Source organism: Chelonoidis abingdonii, chromosome 4 (assembly GCF_003597395.2).
Source record: "Chelonoidis abingdonii isolate Lonesome George chromosome 4, CheloAbing_2.0, whole genome shotgun sequence".
NCBI classification, from domain to species: domain Eukaryota; kingdom Metazoa; phylum Chordata; order Testudines; family Testudinidae; genus Chelonoidis; species Chelonoidis abingdonii.
In genome coordinates this window covers 108,432,818-108,455,662 of record NC_133772.1, presented here as the reverse complement: position 1 = coordinate 108,455,662, position 22,845 = coordinate 108,432,818, and the positions used below count along the sequence as shown (strand labels likewise).

The following is a 22,845-nucleotide window of genomic DNA, read 5'->3' as shown; positions in this document are numbered from 1 at the left end:
CCTGGGAGGACAGTGGATGGGTGGTTGGGGCCACACGCTGGATTCAGATGACTAGTTGGGGAAGCCTGTGTTTCTTTGTTCCCCACCAAAGGAGTTGAGGAATTTCCTGCTGCATGTAGTGCCTGGGTCTAGAGGGAAGGCAGGGAGCAGAACACACACACCCCCAACCTCACCCATGCTGCTGCGGCTGCTCTGGACGCTCCCAAGCACTTTGAGTAGCATCCACTGCAGCTCCTTTCCTTTCCTTTCCATTCCTTCCACAAACAACAAAAACAGGTTGAAAGAACACTTTATAATAGAAACCCTTAGGCAGGGTCGTTACCAGCTTTCCCTGAAATATTAAGGGATATAATGTCATGACAATTGTGTATGTATTGAAATAAAACATTTAGTTATTATTTTAGAAATACTGATTTAGGTCCAATCTTTCAAAGACTTATACTCATGCAAAACTTTACAAACTACAAGCAATCCTATTGAAGTAAATGGGACTACTCGGTGCATAAAGTTAAGCATGTCCATAAGTCTTTGCAATACTGGGGCCTAATACAACTGAAGAAACAGCATTTGTGAGAAAAAACTGTTTTTAAAAAATTAGTCATATTTCAATAGATACTTACCCGCATTATTTTTGTTCCATTTAATTATAAAATTCAGGTCATCCAAGGCAGCTTGATTTTTTTCTTGAAAGAGGTAAATTAAATGCCTGTGCCAATAAGCATTAAGTAGAAGTGGTTCTAAGCTTATGGCCTACAAAAGAAAATGCGAAATAAATAGTAGATTATTATTTAGATAGTGATAGGAGTTTCTTAAATGAGCTAGGAGCTCCCTGAATACAGAGGATGTCAAAGATTCTGCCCTGCAGAGTATACAATTCTATACATTTGAAATACAGATATTATGCAAGTAAAATGTCAAGTCCCAATATTGCAAACACTTATGTGCATATTTACCTTTAAGCACGAGTAACCCTATTGAAGTCACTCATGTTTCACACTAAGTACGTGTTTAAGTGTATGCAGGATTGTCCTGAATTTCAGAAATATTCAGTCTGAAATATGTATTAGCCAGAGAAATCATCACAGTTTATCACTTTTTAAACAAGTAAAACATACTTGAATTCTAGAGGATAAACACAAATTGGTATCTTGCACATTGCTGACCTGTCTGAAGGTGATAATTAATTGGCATTTCCAAGTTTATAAGAAAATGTCAGTGTTGGCCAAATGTGAACTGTATTATTGCTATTGCTATGAAAAACATTATTGATTCCTTAAAAGAAAGCATTTTACTGTGATCTTACCACATTCATGAGATCTCACCAAGCAAATAATTTCTTATGCATTTTATTCATGGTGCTCATAATATAAGCTAACATAAGCATAGGGAAAATTTACATGAGTACACAAATCTGCCACTGGTCTGCTGGAGTCTGGATTTGTAAACCTGCCAGACACACGGCAAGGCTCACCTGTTTTCTAAGGCTTCGGAGGATGATAAAGATGGGGAATTAAAAGGATAAACTGAATATCCTGTGCAGGTAATTTTAGACAGTCTAGAAGATATCTAAGAGATTATAGGTGATATTGTGTATTGTAATGTACTGTAAAGAGTGAAAGCTTGTAACAGATACCTATATTATTGTATAAATCAAAATAAATTAAACAAATACACACTTTGCACTTATGTATCACTTTACATGGAAAGTCTGTGGGAAAAGATCGAGTTTCTTAATTATAAAACAGTAATAGTCAAATTTAAAGTTAAATGTTTTATAAACGTTTACTGGAATCTGGAGACAATATGTAAATTGGGTCCTGAACTGGCAAATTTTTGCTGGAAGTATCAAAACCAGGTGAAGAGATTTTTACTCACATGCTTTGGATCTATGAATATTGAGAATAGGTGATGTGAAAGATGAGCAATGGGGATGTGGAATTTGTAATTACTGAACCTATCTAAAATAAACACTACACCTCTACCCCGATATAACGCAACCTGATATAACATGAATTCGGATATAACGCGGTAAAGCAGCGCTCCGGGGGGAGGGGGTGGAACTGTGCACTCCAGTGGATCAAAGCAAGTTCAATATAACTCGGTTTCACCTATAACGCAGTAAGATTTTTTGGCTCCCGAGGACAGTGTTGTATCGGGACAGAGGTGTATTACTGATCTGAAGACTATTTCATCAAGAAATGACTTGGTGATAGGCAACTTAGAAATACCTAAAATAGATAAGGAGACTGAAGGAGCACTGCTTAGATAAATTTGAATTAATAAAGAATAAGATCCCCCAACAAAGACAGACTGGAGGGTAAACCTTTCTCACATTAAAAGCCGCAGAGTGTCCTGTGGCATCTTATAGACTAACAGACGTATTGGATCATGAGCTTTCGTGGGTGAATATCCACTTCATCTGATACTTTCTCACACTGTAGATCTTGAGAGAGCAGGACAGCACAGATGATTAAAAAACATGTATAAAGAATTTATTTATACCGAGGGGGCTGGGATGAATTATCATCATCACCTTATCATGATTTAACATTTATATTCAATAGTGCTTGGACCCCAAGCAGTTTGGGGCCCCTGCATGTTAGATGCTGTACAAACATATAGTAAAAGATAAGTATAAATATGAAGAACTGTGCTATTGGCTGTAAGCGAAGATTTTTATGTTAAATACACTTTCTACCTTCAAGTAATGTACTTCAGATTTTATCTTTTTATTTTTGCTGTTTATAATTTATTTTAATCCTCTTTTTGTTATGCTTAGTTTAGATTGTGTAGTTTCTTGAGTGGAGGTGAAGAGCTTCTCTATGAGGTGGGTACGCTCTAAATTACTTATAGACTTAACAGTCTTCAAAAACAAACATACCAAATACCAATGTTAATTTATAAATATTAATTATTGTAAGAACATTTATTTTAATAATGCATAATAACTATACTTCACTTTATAGAAAATAAAGGCTTGACCATCAGCTGTGCCCAGAGTAGTGCTTGGAACAGCTAAGAACAAAAAAAACTTACTGTCAACTTTCTACACTCTCTCTTCTCAGCCAGGGACCAATTTGGAACTTCTCTAGCTTAAGAAAGCTATTAAGGACTCCAAAGAAACATTATGGTGCTAGAGCACAGCGTATCTTAGCCCTGCATCTCCATTCTCTGAATATGTACCTGGGACCATCCCATTCTGGGAGAGAGGCAAAAGGTGGTGGAATAGAGCTGGATATCAGCCTTCTACCAGCCCTGGGAGAACTCAGATGCCCAACAAGGTAACAAAAACACCTAGTTCTTGGCAGTAAACAAACTTTGTATTAAACTTACTTTTTCCAAATCATCCATGGCTGACTTTAACTTGCCTAATTTCCTGTTTATTGCTCCACGTCTACAATAGTGAAACGCTGAGGAATTTCCTTCATTTTCAATCAACAGTGTTAGTCTATTGATTTCTGTTTCCAAATCTTCAATATCAGCAATATCTTCTACCAAAACAGGATTCATTGAGTCCATTAGATCTATTTTTAGATCAGGTTTTCCTTGGTCTGCAGAGTCCACCTTCTTCGTGTCTGTTAGTACTTTAGCATCTTTTTCCTCAGTAGAAGCCCTACTAGGAGGGAAAGCCTCATCGAACCAGCTATTCCAGAATCCCCTGACCCACTCACGAACATCAAGGTCTTTTGGAATTCCACCTTTACTTTTTGCAAATTTCTCAAAATCTAACAAACAAGGGAGACTGGGACTTCGATAACATTGGACTGCCGGAGATACTCTGATACTGAATTTATTCTCTATATGCAGTCTTCCAAGGGATACAGAGCTGAATCAGGAAGGAAAAAATGATTATGTTAACTACAGGTTCTTAGCTATATTGATGATACGGAGAATTTGGTGATCAATAAATATTCAATTAACTACTTTACTAGTTTAATTAATAACTATAATATTTTTGGTCTAAGAGCCATTTATTACAATATAATTAGAAATTAGTCACAAGTGAGCACAGGTATGATAAATGATGTTCACACACCAAAATAAATCAGTACCTGCTGCTCCCTTCCAAACACACACATCTCCTCAGAAAGTTCTCAACAGAGCAATGTAAGGACAAAGCTAGAACTGAGAAAAGGACCAAATTCAAGAGCTGCATAATAATCCATAAGATTAGATTAAATAGATGGATGAGACACACAAATGGGATTCTGAGGAGGCCAGTGAATGTACACCTAGATGCATCATCCAAATTGTAATGCATGGAACATGCTAATAATCGCCAAGAACAGTGTCAAAACCAAGCCCAGAGTGATAACTTCATTGTAAAGTCAGTACATAGCCTCCAAGCTGACAGTCTCGACAACATTCAACATCAAAATCTGCTGATTGTGTCAGTTTTAAGACCTATTTCAAGCCACTCAATACCAAAGAAATATAGAACCCTTTATCTGTAGCTGTAATATTCTCTGTCACCAAAATACAGAGTGCTAAAATGGAATGTTGAGATAATATTTTACATTTATCCAGACTCTTTCATCTTAAAAATCCCAATTAAAAGAATATCTAATTGTATACAAAACCACTGAAATGTAGCCACCTCTAGGGTGAAGGACACGCAGCACACCATACAGCGGTAGAAAGCCCTGACTCTCAGCAAAAGTGCTATGAAAACTTCAGTCTCAACAAAAAGCACAGAGCATCTCTGTTTATAAGGTTATCTTGAAAACAAACCACCACTTCAACCTACCATCACAGTAAATCACATTGTACTCAGTTTTGCTAGTTAAGAAAAATCTAAGAGCTAAACATGAGGAAAAAAGAAACACAAACTCATAACAGCCCATGAAAGATAGCTACATAGAAAAACAATTAGCTGGAAGAAGAAACTGAACTGAAAGGCCAGTATTGAGCACCAGTTTATATACAGTGTGTGCACAAGCAGATAGTGTATATTTTTTCAGTATCTCCCAAGCCCACACACACACAACTTAATCCAAAAGTAAAGATATATACATCAGACTTATGAATTAATTTGCCCATTTCATATACTAACACAAAACTGTTAAGTAAGAGTATTAACATTCTTTTACTGCATCTATAGCCTTTTAAATGCTTGACTACTTCCTAAAGTCATATCTCTTCTATATCCTATATCATAAAATGAATAAAAATAAGCAATGATAATGAATATATTTAGAGTGATACATGAAGTCTGAAGAGCAAAAAGAGAATCCCTTTTCTTGGATGTAAACTGTGCAACCTCACAGAACACAAGAGGGTAATCCAGCCTAGGATTTCAATCTCCTGTAACCTCAGGATTTCTTTCTATTCTTTCAGAGGAAAGAAATCTCAGTTTAAATTGTGCTGTTATAACAACTAGACTAAGCTTTTGGCCACACTACTTTTTAAACTTCAGTATTCAGTGGCTATTGTTGTTCTATAAATAAGTTAATTAATTAAAGTATAGGATTCCCTTTTTAATGAACTGAACATAATTCCTATGTTTCAGAGTAACACTTCACTTTCAAAAAGATTAAATACAAAAATCAAAAATATGACCACAAATTTAAATAAATGGTTTACAAATGCAGTATACATTAATTAAAGAAAACCTTTTAAGAATCTTCGAGGGTTGTTTCAATTCCTTAGCCATAGCTTCTAATTTTCCACAGTCTATCGTTTTCTTTGATTTCTTTGTTTTCTTTTTTGGGGGGAAAATAATGTACTTAATCCCAGCTTTTCGAGCTCTCTCAGCAAGAACCATGTCATCATCACTATCTTCTTGTCCGGTGAAAATAGGCGTTCTTTCTATTGGTATGTCTACCAGTGTTGGTAAAGGCTCAACACAGCTTTTAGTCAATAGGTCCTTAGTAGGGGAGCTTTTCTCAATCTCTGTCTCAACCTCTGGCTCAGATATCTTTTCCTTCATAACCTTCAACTCTTTCATGCTGGTTTTGAAATTAGCAGAAATCTTTAACACTGTTTTGCCTTTGAAAGCAGACATATCTGGTGCAGAGACTGGTCTTTTAATAAAACTTATCTGTTAGAAAAAAGAAAGCTGAATTTATTTGATGTTCATTTGAAACAAGATTTATGTATTACATTTACAGAATTTTAGTAGATTGGATTTTAGTATTTAATTTAAAAATAATAAAGAAGATACATAATTTCATAGAATTTCAAATTCAAACATTTCTAAAATAGTATTTAACCTAAAAAAAACCCAACTACATTATATCTGCATTTGTCAACATGTTTTTGAAAATATGTAAGCCTATGCAGTAATACATCATTATTTGAAGCTGACAGAAGATGTTAATCTTAACAGTGAAGTATTACAAGGAATCAGAGATGAATATGGAGCACTCATATCTTTTATTCAAGTTTAATTTTATTCAAACCAAAAGATTTACACCACTGGCGCCACCATTCATAGAAACATATATTGAGACAGGCCTGGAATCAGCACTAGTGAGACACTGTTTATCCTAGACACATGGAAAGTGAGGCAAGATGAGAGGAATGTGGTTTAATTAGACCAAAAATTTATTACTTTTCTCGCAACTACCTGGTGATAATCTGTAGATAAAATGTAGGCCATGATTCCTACATTAATTATTTCTACCTGGTGGAGTGCTTCCATCAGCCACCCTACCCCTCCACAGCTAGTCTCAGCCCACTGCTGTGACCCCATCACTGTCCCTTGTATGAGGATTAATGGGCTAGGGAAAGTGGGTTGTGTCCTCCCTGTACCAGACATTAGGAGTCCAAAGTCCATTCCCCAGCTACTTTAGGGAATATGTTTATAAAATATATGGCAATTTCCTGCACTATCCTTGAAAAACATTATTGAATCAAGTGTAGGTATCTTTGAGTACATTGTATTAATGCAAAGTTCATGTATTATTAGGGTCTGGATGATCAAAGGACTACACTGAACACTGTGGCAGACAAAAATAGTCTATAGCAGTGCTTCTCAAAGTCAGGCCGCCGCTTGTTCTGGGAAAGCCCCTGGCGGTCCAGGCTGGGTTGTTTACCTGCCGCGTCTGTACGTTTGGCTGATGGCAGCTCCCACTGGCCGCGGTTCACTGCTCCAGGCCAATGGGGGCTGCGGGAAGGGCAGCCAGCATATTCCTCGTCCCGCGCTGCTTCCCGCAGCCCCCATTGGCCTGGAACAGCAAACTGCAGCCAGTGGGAGCCACGATCGGCCAAACGTGGGGACACGGCAGGTAAACAAACCGGCTTGGACCGCCAGTGGCTTTCCCTGAACAAGCGGCAGCCCAACTTTGAGAAGCACTGGTCTATTGGGACATATGAAGTGGATTTTCTGGGAAGTATCTATGGGAGATAAATGTTATCAAGATCAAAGATCCATGCTGTATCAAGAAAAGACTCGACTATTCATGGTTATTCTCTTTCTGAGCCAAGGTTGGTATGAACTTGTAACCACAGGAGAACCCTTTTGAAAGACTGACTCCTATCAGAGCCCTTGTTGCAGTTGGGTATGATCTCTGGTAAGCTTATTAGCATGCACATAGATTATTTTGTTGTTTAAATATGTTTTCTCTGTAATGCTTTCACTTTAAGATTAAATATGCTTGCTTACAAAGAGCTGTGTGGTAATTTGTAACTGCTGGCAATTACGGCAGTTCATAACCTCTGGAAAGAAAACAAAGCACAGACCCTCATCTGGTAAGGCAATCTGGCTTGCTGGGGATATCACAGTATAGGCGGGGAACTGTACAGCCTGCAAAAACTCCAGTTAAGAGGAAGAGAGGTGATGGCTGAGGAGCCGAGAGATTAGAATGGGTGTCATTGAGGGACCACAGAGGGTGAATACAGGAGCAGTTGCGCTAAACTGTGACATCCTTCCCCTAAGTCCACTTCCAATTCTGATTTATCAGGAAACTGGATGCTCTTTGAGATGAGTATCTGCACTGGACACCTTATACCTACTAAACTGTTGCAACTTGACCCATATCTCCTGGCCTACCCTGTTAGGTCTCTGAGTTGCTAGGGGAAGGTGAAAAAACCCACCCCACTCTAGCAATTCTGGCAGTGAGAGAAAAATCCCTTTCCTGTCCTCAAAAAGATGAAGAGCACAATGCTCACAGCAGACCAAATATCCAGTCCTCTGCTAATCCCAAGGATGGGAAGGTGGGGAGCTGCTAACCAGGCATGAGAGGGGGCTCAGACTGGAGGGATAAGGTTTATATACCCTCCACTAGATGTGCAGAAGACAATGGTTTATCTTAGCCCCACTGGCCTGCCCACCATCTAAGCTGATGCCTTCTACGCCGCACCCAAATCTGGAGGGGGGTACCCCTAAAGGAGCTAATACCCTTTCTTCCCCACCAGTCCAGACAAAGTCTCCCCACCCTGAGATTGCAGGGATTGCAATTTGTGCTACAGGGAATCAGAGTAAAAATGTAAGGGGAACTGTACACTGCCATACTTTGTGTAAACAGAAAAAACACAACTTGATTACATCCAGGGATACAAACCAGCTGTTTCATGCTGGTGTTTCAACTGAATCATTATAAATCAAGTATAATTTGCAATAATAAAAATCTGCTTTGCCATAAGATTTTACATTGTTAATTCCAATTCACTGGTCTATTTCAAAAATGTACACAGACTGCTAGGTAGCCCTGCCATGCAGACTGACCTGGGGCCAGGTACCCCAGGTTTCCGCAGCTCAAGGGCAGTCCTGATATGCCAGAGCTTCAAGGGGTTCAAGGCTTCCTGCTGTTAAGATGGGAGCCTGGCAGTCCAGGAAACCTGCCGCAAGCAGGGGTTCTCAGGATTTCCAGGGCTCTCAGCTCCACAGCAAGGAACCCGGAAGCCCCGATTCTAACCAGGGCTCAGTTCCTGGTTCTACAGTTGGAAGCCCTGAGAACTCCAATCCAATAGCCAGGTCATGGGCCAGACCTAGCAGTCAGAACTAGATTCTGCAGTCACAAGACAGAAGTGAAGAGTCGGCTGGGTCAGGATACTAGGGGGGAAGAAGCAGGAGACAAACTGGAGATCAGAACCATGAGTCAGAACACCAGAGTCATATTCTGAACACCAAAGTGTCAGAGGCAGACGCAAAACTGGAAGTCAAGAATCACAAGTCATATGCCAAGAAGCAAACCAGATCAGGATGCCAGAAAAATCAAGCTGGAGGAGAGAGTAGCAGAGTGGAGCTCAATTGTTCATACAGCTTCCTGTTCCTGCTGCTGACTTAAGTGGGGCCAGCAGGCCAATCAGAAACTCTGGCATTCTGCCAGCTGGACCTTAGGGGTGGCACTTCACACTGGGGTTGGGATTTGTGGGTCCCAGGTAAAGAACTGTCAGCAGGCTTCTAGGTGGAGGGTTGAAGCATACCTGCTCCCATGACCCCTGTGGGCTGGACTCAAGACCCACAGGTTATATCACTACCCTTTCCCCTAGGGGCACTCTCTATGTGACATCGGTTCAGTTTTCTCAGGGTGGCTCCCATAGAAGGCCCAAACCAGGATGGGAGCATGAATGTTTTTAGCCGGCTCCAAAGTGCATTGTTCTGAGTCATAACCTTCTCATTCAGTTAAGTACCATAATTTGCCCCACTCTATCTTAGAGTTGACAACTTAATGAACAATGTACTCCTCCTGACCTATACTTTCACTGGTGGGAGCAATGATTAGGTTCTATGGAGTGTATGGTTTTAGAAGTGAGACATGGAATATGAGATGGACTCTAAGGGATCAAAGGAGCTGGAACTCAAAGGTGACTGGGTTGATTTGTTGCCATATCCAGTACAAGCCAAGGAATTGGTGACCTAGTTTCTGAAAGGATCAGTCCTTGCAGATGTGTTATCTAGAAAGCCATACCTTTTGTCCTACAGATCATGCAGGGCCCTGTTGTCTACACTTGTCCACATGTTTTTTCTGGTCCTCCTTCACCTTTTTAAGGTGTCCCATCACATCATCTTGTATGTGATAGATGTGTTGTACTAAGTCCAGTGCAGAGTTGGCAGAAGATGTGGGTAGCTATGGTGACATCAAGGGTGCTACCCACAACTGATAAAGAAGGAGCTGCGGCCTGTGGATGAATGGTCTGCATTACTGTACAAGTACTCAGCACAGGAAAACAATGAAGACCTGTTATCCTGCTAATGGTTGATGTGGCATCATAAGTATTGTTCGAGGATCTGGTTGTTTCTTTCTGTTTGACTCTTAGACTGAGGATGGTAGGCAGAGGACAGGTGCATACGGACTCCTGTTTAATGAAGGGCTTCATGCCAGAATAAGGCAGAAAACTGTGGTCCCCAGTCGGAAGTGAGGTGATACTAGAGACTATGAAGGCAGACTACGTAGTTTACGCAGAGTTAGGTGGTTTTCTCCACAGAGGGTAAACCCATGCAAAGAATGAAGTGAGCCCTCTTAGCAAAGCAATCTATTGCTGTCAGAATGGTTGTGAAACCACTGGATTCTAGTAGCTGCGCCACAAAGTCTAAGGAAATTTCCTTCCAGGGCCAAGATGAGGTATCCAGAGGTTAGAGGAGACCACAGAGTTTCTGGAATGGAATCTTGGTGTCGACACACACCTGGCAGGAAGCTATAAAAATCTCTATTGGCAGGGGCGGCTGCAGGCCCCAGCATGCCAAGCACATGCTTGGGGTGGCAAGCCACGGGGGGCACTCTGCCAGTCGCTGCGAGGGCGGCAGGCAGGCTGCCTTTGGCGGCTTGCCCGCGGAGGATCTGCTGGTCCCGCAGCTTCGGCAGACCTCCCACAGGCGTCCCTGCAGAGGGTTCGTTGGTGCCCCGAAGCCACAGGACCAGTGGACTCTCCACAGGCAAGCCGCGGAAGGTAGCCTGCCTGCCGTGCTGGGGGCGGCAAAATGCCTAGAGCCATCCCTGTCTATTGGGGGGCACAGTCAGGGCCACCAGAAGATACAGGACATTAACTGTCAGGTTTTATATTGCCCTAAAGTGTCCTGCCAGGGTGGAGGCATGGCACAGCTGAAGAACCACCACTCTTTTAGGTCCAAGTGATGCAGTCACTTTTAAATGTGATCCCCACCAGGATGTCATGTCGTTTTTAGTTGATAATGGCTATCTGATGGGGTGAAATTCCAGAGACAGCCAAAATGGATGAGTGCAAGCAGGTTCTGGCAGCAACTCTCATTGAGGAAATTATGGGACTTGAGAACATTGGCTGGTTCTGGACTGGTGCCCTCCTGAGTCACAGCCATATCTTCAGGACAAGGTGTTGGCCTTGCCATTTCTAGTTCCAGGCTGGTAGGTCAAGATAAAGTTGAACAAGGAGAAAAATAGGGCCCACCAGAGCTATTGTTGGTTTAGGGCCTTGGCCCTGCACAGGTACTTCAGGTTCTTATGATCAGTAAATGCTTGGATCCAAAAACAGACACCTTCCAAGTAGTGTCCTCACTCTTCAAAAGCGGTCTTAATTGCCAGGAGCTTCTTGTCCAAGACTTTACAATTTCACTCTGCCGGAGTAAGCTTCCTCAAGCAGTAGGAGATGGGGTGTGGTATTTTTTCAGGTGCATGCCTTTGGGAGAAGACTGCCCTGATTCCCATACTAGAAATGGCTTCCACAATCAAAGCTTATATCATGTCCAGGAGGGCCAATATAGGACCAGTGGAGATGGCAAGCTTCAACTGTTCAAATCCATGCTGGGCCTCTAGCAAACAATGGAACCAGGCATTTTTCCAGAGAAGGACAGTGAGAGGCTTGGCTTGTTTTGAAAAATTTAAAATGAATCTCTAGTAAAAGTTCACAAAGCCTGAAAAATATTACAGGTCATGCACACATCATGGGGCTAACCAGTCGCAGACAGCCTGGACCTTGCACGTATCCATCTTGATTCCTTCTGAAGACAGGATGAAATCCAGGAACTTGGAAGAAGTCTGATCGAATGAGCACTTGTCAAGTTTAGCATACAGTCTGCGTTGTTGTAGTCTCTATAGGACTGTACAGACATGAGTGGTATGTTGGTCCATATGATCTAAGATCAATATATTATCTAAATATACTATCACAAACTGGTCCAGCAGGTCCTGAAGCACATTGTAACTGAAGTGCTGAAACAATGCTGGGGCACTAGTCAGTCCAAATGGCATACCTAAATATTCAAAATGGCCATAGCAGGTCTGAAAGGCAGTATTCCATATATCCTCTTCTCAGATACAGATGAGACTGTAAACTGTCTGGAGATCCAGTTTAGTGAATATGCGGGCAGTCTCCACATAGCCCAAGAACTCAGGGATCGGGGTAGTGGGTAATGGTTTCATATTGTTATCTTATTTAGGCCTCAGTAATTGTCCCAACATGGAGGGAGGATTTCTGCATTGTTATTCTCAAAGACATATTTGTGGTGCTTGAGAGGGAAGTTCCATCATTCCCTCAGCAAGTGTTTCAATGCAGGCAACTACACTTATGAGCCAACTTGGGTTTGGATACAACATTCACTGGTCCCTGGCCATGCTGTCCACCAAATTCTGACAGGAAAATGACTTTCTACTCTCGCCAGTGAATGAAGTTCAGCCAGGAGATGCCAAGGATGTAGGAAAATGCAGGCAATGGATCAGACTGAATTGCATTATTTCTCTGTCTCTCTCAATAATGGCCTCCAGTGGGTGAGTATCTTCGACAACTGGACCTGAAGACAGTTTCATTAAGAGCTACACTCATGTCAAGCATGGTCTTGTGCAGCAGGAATCTGTAGGACCCAAGCTGTACCTGCATCCATTAAATTGTCCACTGCTCCCAAATTGATGCGGGCCTGTTTGTGGGGCATCTGTTGTGGGTCCTCCAGGAAGTGCAGCTGGATAGGTACCTTTGAATGAAGAGTCCCTGGATAGGGATCAGGGTGTGTCTCAGTAAGGGACTAGGGTATGGGAAAGTTCTTTTCTCTAAAGGCTCAACTGGAGATCAGAACCACAAGTTGGGAACCAGAGTCACCTTGGTTTCAGAGACAGAAGACAAACTGGAAATCAGAAGTATGAGTCAGGAACTAGAGTCAGGCTGGGTCAGGATACCCTAAGGTCAGAGGCTGAAAAGAAACTGGAAGCCAGGAACCACAAAAATTGCCAAGTCAAGCCTGGAGTCAAGCCAGGTCAGGATGCCAGGAAATCAAGCAGGTGGAGCAGCTGCAGGAAGCACAAGGCAAAAACTCCAGAGCAAGGTGGAGCAGGCCAATCAGCAGCTCTGGGACTCCACCAATCAACCTCAGATTCCAAACCTCACACTGAGGATGATCTTTATGGTTCCAGGTAAGCGATTGTCAGCAGACTGCTAGTTGGAAGGTTGAAACGTGGCTGCTACCATGAACCCTGCAGGCCTGGGTTTGAGAACCATGGGTCATAAATAACACCCAAGAAATTTTAGCATTTCAATATTCGGTTTAATTCTGAACAACAAAACCTAATTTTTCAAAATTTCTTGCAAACCAGAACCCTAAAAAATGTTTCAGAAACAGCAACATATTGTGTTTCTGAAATGAAATAAATTCCCAAGTCCAGCAGTAGTGCAGCAGTGAAACTGACAAGAATGTCAATTTCAGTAAGCAACTGCTGAGTCTCCTTGCCCCCGTGTTGGGTACCCCAGAGCACCAAGATTCCCAGGCCAGCTTGGGAGCTGACTTCCCAAGGAGGTGGGAAGCCCTACCTCTTGCCAGTTGCTTTCACATTCTCCTCCCCACCATACACACACACCCCTTCTAGGTACCATGTTACATTCCCTGCAATCTATTCACAAACCCTCCCCTATTGAGTGCTGGCAGGAAAGGGTCATCTTAAATAGAGTCCACAAACTGATCTGCCTTACTAAAATATTACCCTTATAATGCTGTTAAGGTCAAAGTCTTGCATAGGTTGTATGATTGGTAAACAAAATATGCATAATTTATTGCTGTCTTATGCAATGTGAGAGGTTGCTAGAAATATTATTTATTTCTATAGTACCTTAAATGTGCATGGCACTTTACAGATAGAAAAAACCCCACAATGTTGCTATACCAATCTGTTTAGAATCTAAGACGCAAACTTTTATGCATAAATCTTGTCCAATTGATATGTGATTAAGTAGGTAAAGACTACTCGCATGAATAAAGGCCCTAACCACTTCCCTCTGAAATCAACAGGAGACCCTCAATACAGACCTCCAGCTTTCTGTTTTGATATTAAAAGATTCCAAACAATCCACTTGAAAGAGAACTTTGATTTAATCTCATTTTTCCTAAATTAAGCAGAAAGGAAAACATTAGAAAAGAAACAAAGAGTCCTATGGCACTTTATAGACCAACTGTCATATTGGAGCATAAGCTTTCGTGGGTGAATACCCACTCCGTCAGATGCATACGTCTGTTAGTCTATAAGGTGCCATAGGACTCTTTGTCACTTTTTACAGATCCAGACTAACACGGCTACTCCTCTGATATTAGAAAAGCATAGATTCTAGGACTGGAAGGGATCTCGAGAGGTCATCGAGTCCAGTCCCCTGCCCTCATGGCAGGACCAAATACTGTCTAGACCATCCCTGATAGACATTTATCTAACCTACTCTTAAATATCTCCAGAGATGGAGATTCCACAACCTCCCTAGGGTTAACTTTAAATATTTTTATATAGTATGATTATGCTACAAGTATTCTTTCTTAAAATTTACTGCAGATTGAAACAATCAAGCACCAAAAGGATAAAAGCTGGTCTATAAAATCTAAAGGAAAAAATAAATAAAAGTGACTAAATTACAGTACCTTTAATTTTTCAGTGGCACAAAAATCTGGGCAGGAATGGCATCTTCTTAGCGTGCTTTTTGCCTACAAAATGAAAATAAGTCTATCATAGTCCATGCCTAATAAAAGTGGAGTCTTCATTTACTTTGTTCTTAATTACACAATTTTCAATATGAATGAAAGTTCTTCCTGACAAATTTTCTGTTTTAGAGCTGGTTTTATGCTATGAATTCATGCAAAAACTATGTTAACACAATGCTAGGAATACAAAGTTAAAATTAAAACAAAAGCAGGAAAACGTTAAGTAGCCGTGTCACACATATATCTTATTATCAAATCTCGGTTTTCTTGTTAGATATGGAGCTTAATATAACTCTAGTTATATTACTAAGTACATACCATAAAATATTACCACAGACAAAAATGTAGTTAGTTTGACAGCTTAGGTTGCATGAGGACACACTCACCTCTCTTAAATCTTGAAAGCACATAAATAAGAAGCTAAAGGTAAAGTCTCTAACATTCCTTCCCACTTCACTTTACCTACAATGTGGTCAATAGTCCATTCATTTGGGAAATTATTCTGTCTTAATTCTGCTGACATTGCCATCACAATTTTGCAGGTGAGCATGAGTTGAATGAAGATGAGGTATATACTGCTTTTCAGTAGGTGTGTTTCAGTGAGCTAATGCAATTGTCCCAGAAGCAGCATGTATGCCTGCTGTGCTCCAGGTAAGGCCAGAATGTGCAGTGATGTAACTAAAGAGCTATTCTTTACTTGAAAATTAAATTAAGTTAGAACATGCCTTTGAGGAGTTGTATTAGTTAACCTGATGTTAAATGCTGCTTTTAAGTAGACAGTAAAGGCAGGGACAAGGCATGTTTAACATTGCGTCAGCTTGTCTTGGTTAAATATATGGTTCCAGTAGTTTACCCACAATCAGCTGACACAATGTTAAACACAGAGATCCTTGACTGCAAAGCCATGCTTAACAGCATGTTAGTTAACATGACTCAAAATTGTGTTCTAACACAAGCAGCTTTTCTAGTGAAGACAAACCTCGGAAGTTAAACTCCTTTCATGCATCTGACGAAGTGGGTATTCACCCACGAAAGTTCATGCTCCAAAATGTCTGTTAGTCTATAAGGTGCCACAGGATTCTTTGCTGCTTTTACAGATCCAGATTAACACGGCTACCTCTCTGATCCTTTCAGTTAAACTTCTTTCCAAAACAACTGTTAATTGCATTACAGAGAGTCCTACAGTATCATATAATGCTTTTATAATAGTGTGACAGGGTGAACCAGGCCCTTTGAGGCTCCCTGCTGGAGGCTTCTCAGTCCTACCACACCTTGCCCCAGGAAAGGAGCAGTGAAGGTTGGTCCTCCAGGCCTGCCTAGAAAGGCTGCAGGGAAGAAGCCAATCAGAGCACAGCAGCCTCAGATAAAAGGAGTTGCAGGGGCTGAGCAGGGCAGTTCCTGGCTGGGACCAGAAAGGGGAAAAACAGGGAAACAGTTAACTGACACAAAGTTTCTTTGAGTATAACAAATTTATCCAAAGATTAAAAATGTTTTTGGTAAGCCCTTAACTCTTGAAAAGGAAGCAATTGAGAATAATTTAAATTGAAAGCTATCTTATTGAGATACATACATACCACCATATAATTGTAGATGTCAAGATCATCTTCAGACTTTGAGTCTTCTTCATCTTGAAGGTCAGCAGAAAAGTCTTCAGTTACAACACCCTCAATAACATTGCTCTGCAATATTAACATATTTAATATTAATTTTACATTACTATTAAAATTTTAGGCAGCTACAGTAAATATAGCAATATGCCAATTACTAAGGAACATACTATAGCTAATCTAAAGTTTAGGGCTGTCAAGAAATTAAAAAAATAAATTGTGATTAATCGCATGATTAAAATAATTGTGATTAATTGCACTGTTGAACAATAATAGAATACAAATTATTTAAATATTTTTGGATATTTTCTACATTTTAAAACATATGTATTTCAGTTACAACACAGAATACAATGTGTACAGTGCTCACTTTATATTATTTTCATTACAAATATTTGCACTGTAAAAACACAAAATAAATAGTATTTTTCAATTCACTCAACACAAGTACTTTAGTGCAATATCTTTATTGTGAAAGTTGAACTTACAAATGTAGAATTATGTACAAAAAAAACTTCACTCAAAAATAACACCATGTAAAACTTTTAGAGACTTCAAGTCCACTCAGTCCTACTTCTTCTTCAGCCAATCACTCAGACAAACAAGTTTGTTTACATTTGCAGGTGGTAATGCTGCCCGCTTCTTGTTTACAATGTCATCTGAAAGTAAGAATAGACGTTCACATGGCACTGTTGTAGCTGGCATCACAAGATATTTATGTGCCAGATGCACATAGATTCATATGCCCGTATGCTTAACCACCATTCAAGGCATGGAGCCCATGCCGATGACGGTTTCTGGCTTATAGATCCAAAGCGTGTTGACCAATGAATGTTCATTTCACTACCTGAGTCAGTGCCACAGAGAAGGTTGATTTCTCTCTGGTGTGGTGGTTCTGTAGTTTCCGTAATTACAGTGTGCCCTTTAACTCTTTCTGAAGCACGTTCCACATCTCCTCCCTCAGATCTTAAACTTGGGTCAAGTGCTGTAGCTTCTTTAGTTCTCACATAGGTACTTCTTGGTGTTTTTCAAACTGCAGTGAAAGTATTCTTAATGACACATTGCTGGGTCTCAGCCGCTAACATAAATATAGTCAGAATGTGGATAAACAGAGCACGGAATATTCATCTCCAAGGACTTTGGTCACATATTAATTAACACTTTTTTAATGAGCATCATCAGCATGGAAGATCTGGTGGAATGGTGACGAACATACGAATGTTTAGCATATCGGATTTAAATACTTTGCAAACTGGCAAAGTTCCATATGAATGCTTGTTCTCACTTCAGGTGCATATTGAAATAATAAGCGGGCAGCATTATGCTTAGAATTAAAGCCTGTTGTCTGAGTGATTAGCTGAACCAAGAAGTAGAACTGAGTGAGTTGTAGGCTCAAAGTTACATTGTTTGTTGAGTGCAGTTATGTAACAAAAAAATCTACAATTTGTAAGTGCACTTTCATATAAAGAGATGCACTAAGTACTGTATTAAGTGAATTCAAACATACTATCTTTTATCCTTACATGCAAATATTGTAATAAAAACTAATAGAAAGTGAGCACTGTACCTTGTATTCTGTGTGTAGAATTGAAATCAATATTTGAAAAGGATGAAAAACATTCAAAAAATTTAAAATATTGGTATCATTGTACAGGGCACTGAAAGTGTGATTAAGTCACAATATTTTTTTTGTAATTACATGAGTTAATGCGATAAACGACAGCTAAAGTGTCTTCTAGAATATACTAGTTCACTTTTAAGATGTGCAACACGTGACTGTTTGGTCAAAACTATTGGTGTGACAGCGGTGAGGCTACTGCCAAGCTGGCTAGAGATCCCTGATTCTCTAAACAGCTCTCCATGGCCTTGGTAATATGTCAGCAGGCAATGGTAACAGTTATCGGAAGCCAGAGCACAAGCTCACTCTAGCTGACCCAGGGCCGGCGCTAGGATTTCTGACGCCCTAGGCGCCGGGACTTTCGCCGCCCCGCGCGCGGTCTCGCGGCTCCCGATACCCTGGGGGAGGGGGGCGCCCCGACCTGCCGGACGCGGCGGCGGCTCCCTGACCGGCGAGCGCCCGGGACGTGCCGGCGCGCGGCGGCTTTCCTGTACCGGAGCGCCTGGGTTGCCGGACGCTGCGGTGGGCTCCCTGACCCAGGGAGGTACGCCCCTGGGTTGCGGGCCACTGCGACGGCCTTCCTGACCGGCCCTGGGCTCCGTGCTGGCGCTGACCCCGGGGGCACCCTAAGCTGCCGGGCTGCAGGCAGCTGCTGCTGCCGGCAGCTCAGACTACGCAGCGGCCGCTGCAACCATTTAAAAAATTTGGGGGGGGGGCACCGCTTTTTGGCACCCCCAAATCTTGGCGCCCTAGGCAACCGCCTAGTTCGCCTAAATGGTTGCACCGGCCCTGGCTGTACCCCCTCATGATGAGATTGAGAGGGAGTGGCATTGGAGCTAACTATGCCAGGTCTGTTCCTGCTGTAGACTCCCCTATGCATAAGAAAGAATGTCTCTTTTTACTGCATCTCTTGCACTGGAGTATTGTATATGGATTGCTGGCTTCTCTACAGCCACTGGCCCCAGCACAGAGTAACAACTTTGAGTTGCCAGCACCAGGCACTAGATATGTTCATTAGCTTGGATGGCATGTCAGCTGCCAAATATGTTTGTATTATGAAGATTTTATTGCACAACAACATTACAAAGTTTTAAAACACACTGACATTTTCTAAAATTGTTTTCTCTGTCTAAAATGCTGGGGGGGAGAGGAGGGGTTATCACATTTTAATAGGAACCAGTGATAGGATACCATACAAGAGACTTCATGAAGAGTAGATTTATAAGTTTTTCTAAAAGAAAGAACACACATTTAAAAACAATGTACTAGAATATAAAAGCATTAAGGAGGAAAGGTAGCATTTATTAAAATGTAATTAAAATAAACACTGTACTATATCAAATGTGGCAACTACAACATGTAGCATAATTATTACTGGAAATTCTATTATTCCAGAAACTGAACTTAAAACCACAGCAAATTATGCAATACATACAACAGATCATACATATTATCATCTCTAGATATTAATACAGAAACTCTAATAAAAATAGTATAAATAACTACAGTAAGAGTGGTATGTATCTTTAAAAGGTAGCAATACACAGAAAACATTTAAAATGTTTACCTCATACGTAGGAAATAAGGTTTCCTTCATGAAAGATAGTGGAGCAGAAAATTTTGGTGGAGCTGGAGCCCAAAACATTTTTAAAGTTCCTGGATAAACAGAAACCTTCAAAACCAACAAACTGCAGTTAGCTACTAAAATCAAGCCAAACATTAAATGTCTTTATATTATTACGATCTGAATATAATTGTTTGGTGTCAAAATGCCAAAGTCCACTTAATATGCTTTTGAGGAAAGCTGCAACCAGAATAATGAAATTTCAAGACATGAGACACACTTCTATGCCAAAATAAACTATTCAGTGTAGCTCTTTAAATTTTTTAATTCACTGTTAATTGGCATTTCTCAACCTAAAGCTGGCATTGGCTATTATGCAGAAAAGTGAGGTCATTTTTGGCACTAGAATATGAAAGAACTACAAGTTTCTAACCTGTTTTACTAATCATTTAACAATTAAAAGAAATCCTAATACTCAAAACAAATATTTTCAATTGTAAATATTAAAAGTTTTCCTTCTTATTGCTAAATCAATAGTAAAGTAGATAAGAAACCAACTAGCAGATTCTTATAGCTCACACACTGCCAATATTACAAATGATATCACTTTTCAGAAGATGGCAGGTTCCAGCATTTGGCTCAGACATGATCAATGTACTTAATAACTTCATAAAACTTTAAAGTAGGGCTGTTGAAAAAAATTAATCACAATTAATTGCACTGTTAAACAATAGAATACCAATTGAAATTTATTCAATATTTTTGGATGTTTTTCTACATTTTCAAATATATTGATTTCAATTACAACACAGAATATGAAGTGTATTGTGCTCATTTTATATTTTTTTATTGCAAATATTTGCACTGTAAAAATGATAAACAAAAGAAACAGTATTTTTCAATTCACCTCACACAAGTACTGTAGTGCAATCTCTACCATGAAAGTGTAACTTACAAATGTAGATTTTTTTTTTGTTACATAACTGCACTCAAAACCAAAACAATGTAAGACTTTAGAGACTATACATCCACTCAGTCCTACTTCTTGTTCAGCCAATTACTAAGACAAACAAGTTTGTTTACGTTTACGGGAGATACTGCTGCCTGCTTCTTATTTACATTACTTGGAAGTGAGAACAGGCGTTTGCATGGCACTTTTGAAGCTGGCATTGAAAGGTATTTATGTGCCAGATATGCTAAACGTTTGTATGCCCCTTCATGCTTCAACCACCATTCTAGAGGACATGTTTCTATGCTGATGCTCGTTAAAAAAATAGTGCGTTAATTGAATTTGTGACTGAAGTTCTTGGGGGAGAAATGTATGTCTCCTGTTCTGTTTTACCCACATTCTGCCATATATTTTACGTTATAGCAGTCTCAGATGATGACCCAGCACATGTTCATCTGCTTTGCATCATTATCGAGCACAACCCATCATCAGCATGGACACATCCTCTGGAATGGTGGTTGAAGCATGAAGGGACATATGAATTTTTAGTGCATCTGGCACGTAAGTATCTTGCAACACCAGTTACAACAGTGCCATGCAAATCCCTGTTCTCACTTTCAGGTGACATTGTAAACAAGAAGCGGGCAGCATTATCTCCTGCAAATGTAACCAAACTTCAGCCGTTGGCTGAAGTAGGACTGGGTGGACTTGTAGGCACTAAAGTTTTACATTGTTTTATTTTTGACTGCAGTTATTTTTTTATACATAATTCTACATTTGTAAGTTCAACTTTCATGATAAAGATATTACACTAAAGTACTTGTATTAGGTTAACTGAAATATACTATTTCTTTTGTTTTTTTACAGTGCAAATATCTATAATCACAAATAAATATAAAATAAGCATTGCACACTTTGTATTCTGTGTTGTAACTGAAATCAATATATTTGTAAATATAGCAAATATGCAAAAATATTTAAATAAATGGTATTCTATTATTATTTAACAGTGCGATTAATCTAGATTAATATTTTTAATCACACAATTAATCAAGATTAATATTTTTCATCACTTTATAGCCCCACTTTAAAGCAAACATTTTGGTTTACACATGGCCACAAATATTTCTTACCATCTTAAATATCTGTTGCCATCTTAAATATCTGTTGCTCAGTACAACCAAAACCAGTGCAGTTTCCCTTTAAATAACAAGCTGGCAAATTTAAAACAGATATAAGGAATACTTTTTAGCAAAATGCACAAATAGCATGGAATTCATTGCTTCATGATATAATTGAGGCCAACAGCTTAGGAGGATTCAAAAAGGTTTAGAAAAATGTATGGATAACAATAATATCCAGAGTTATACTAGGATATTATATTTTTTAAATTAAGTGTTGGATGGGATACAAGTCCCCACACTTCAGAGCACAAGCCAACCTCTAATTATTGGGGGCTATGAGGAAGCCTCTTTGGGGGAAGGTTATCCCAAAATCTGCTGTTCCAAGGACTCTTGCCCCTTCCTATGAAGCATCTGGTACTAGCCACTGACTGCAACAGAATGCTAGGACCATATCTGATCAATTAGGGAAAATCCTATGTTCCCATGTAATAATATTTCACACAAAGAAATGGGGACGAGAATGATTTATTACAGCATATAAAAGACTGCATATTACAACACATAAATGACACATAAAATGTGGCATTAGTGTGTGGCATTTAATTCCTGAATGATACACACTAGCAAAATAATTTAGGAATTTGTTTTCAGGCTCTGTGTAGTTATTTGTAAAACTGCACTAACAGTGTACATTTTTATAAAAATTAGTTCTTACTTTCTCTCCTAACAGTTCCAGTCGTGGCTTTTCAACATAATAGGCAGCTACTTTTTGCCATTCTGTTAGACTTTTTGATGTATGAGGAGGCAAAACATTAATTCCATCTTTCTGACTATCCTGGTATAGTTCTGAAACAGGAACTCCATAACAACAAATTCTAAAGCGGAATAAAACATGAATAAATTACTCAGATGTCAGTTACTTGAAATATTAAGAAAAATAATGTAATGTTAATTCAAATTTTAAATTAATTTTCCTTGTGATTAAACCAAAGGTGAAGGAATAAATAAAATAAAATTACTCAAGTTCTTTCTTTAGAAGAGGAGAAGTCAAGAATAAAATGGTCACCTGCCTTTGGGTAACTGGTATTCTTCAAGATGTGTTGCACATGTCAATTTCACTGCAGGTATGTGTGCACTGTATGCATAGTTGTCAGAGAACTTTTTTCCTCAGTGGTATCCA

General features: G+C 39.8%; 1 protein-coding gene across 4 annotated transcripts in view; it reads right to left on the bottom strand.

The window, feature by feature from the left end:
• Positions 1–22,845, bottom strand: part of TTC6 (tetratricopeptide repeat domain 6) — a 162,106-nt gene that overhangs the window by 72,224 nt on the left and 67,037 nt on the right. For all 4 annotated transcript variants that reach the window (XM_032789971.2, XM_032789965.2, XM_032789969.2 and 1 more), the window contains exons 6-12: positions 22,381–22,540; positions 19,596–19,700; positions 16,378–16,482; positions 14,744–14,806; positions 5,613–6,040; positions 3,334–3,826; positions 621–750 (exon numbers count right to left, since the gene is read on the bottom strand). In XM_032789971.2, coding sequence (XP_032645862.1) covers positions 621–750; positions 3,334–3,826; positions 5,613–6,040; positions 14,744–14,806; positions 16,378–16,482; positions 19,596–19,700; positions 22,381–22,540 — 1,484 coding nt within the window. The remainder of the gene's footprint in view (positions 1–620; positions 751–3,333; positions 3,827–5,612; positions 6,041–14,743; positions 14,807–16,377; positions 16,483–19,595; positions 19,701–22,380; positions 22,541–22,845) is intronic.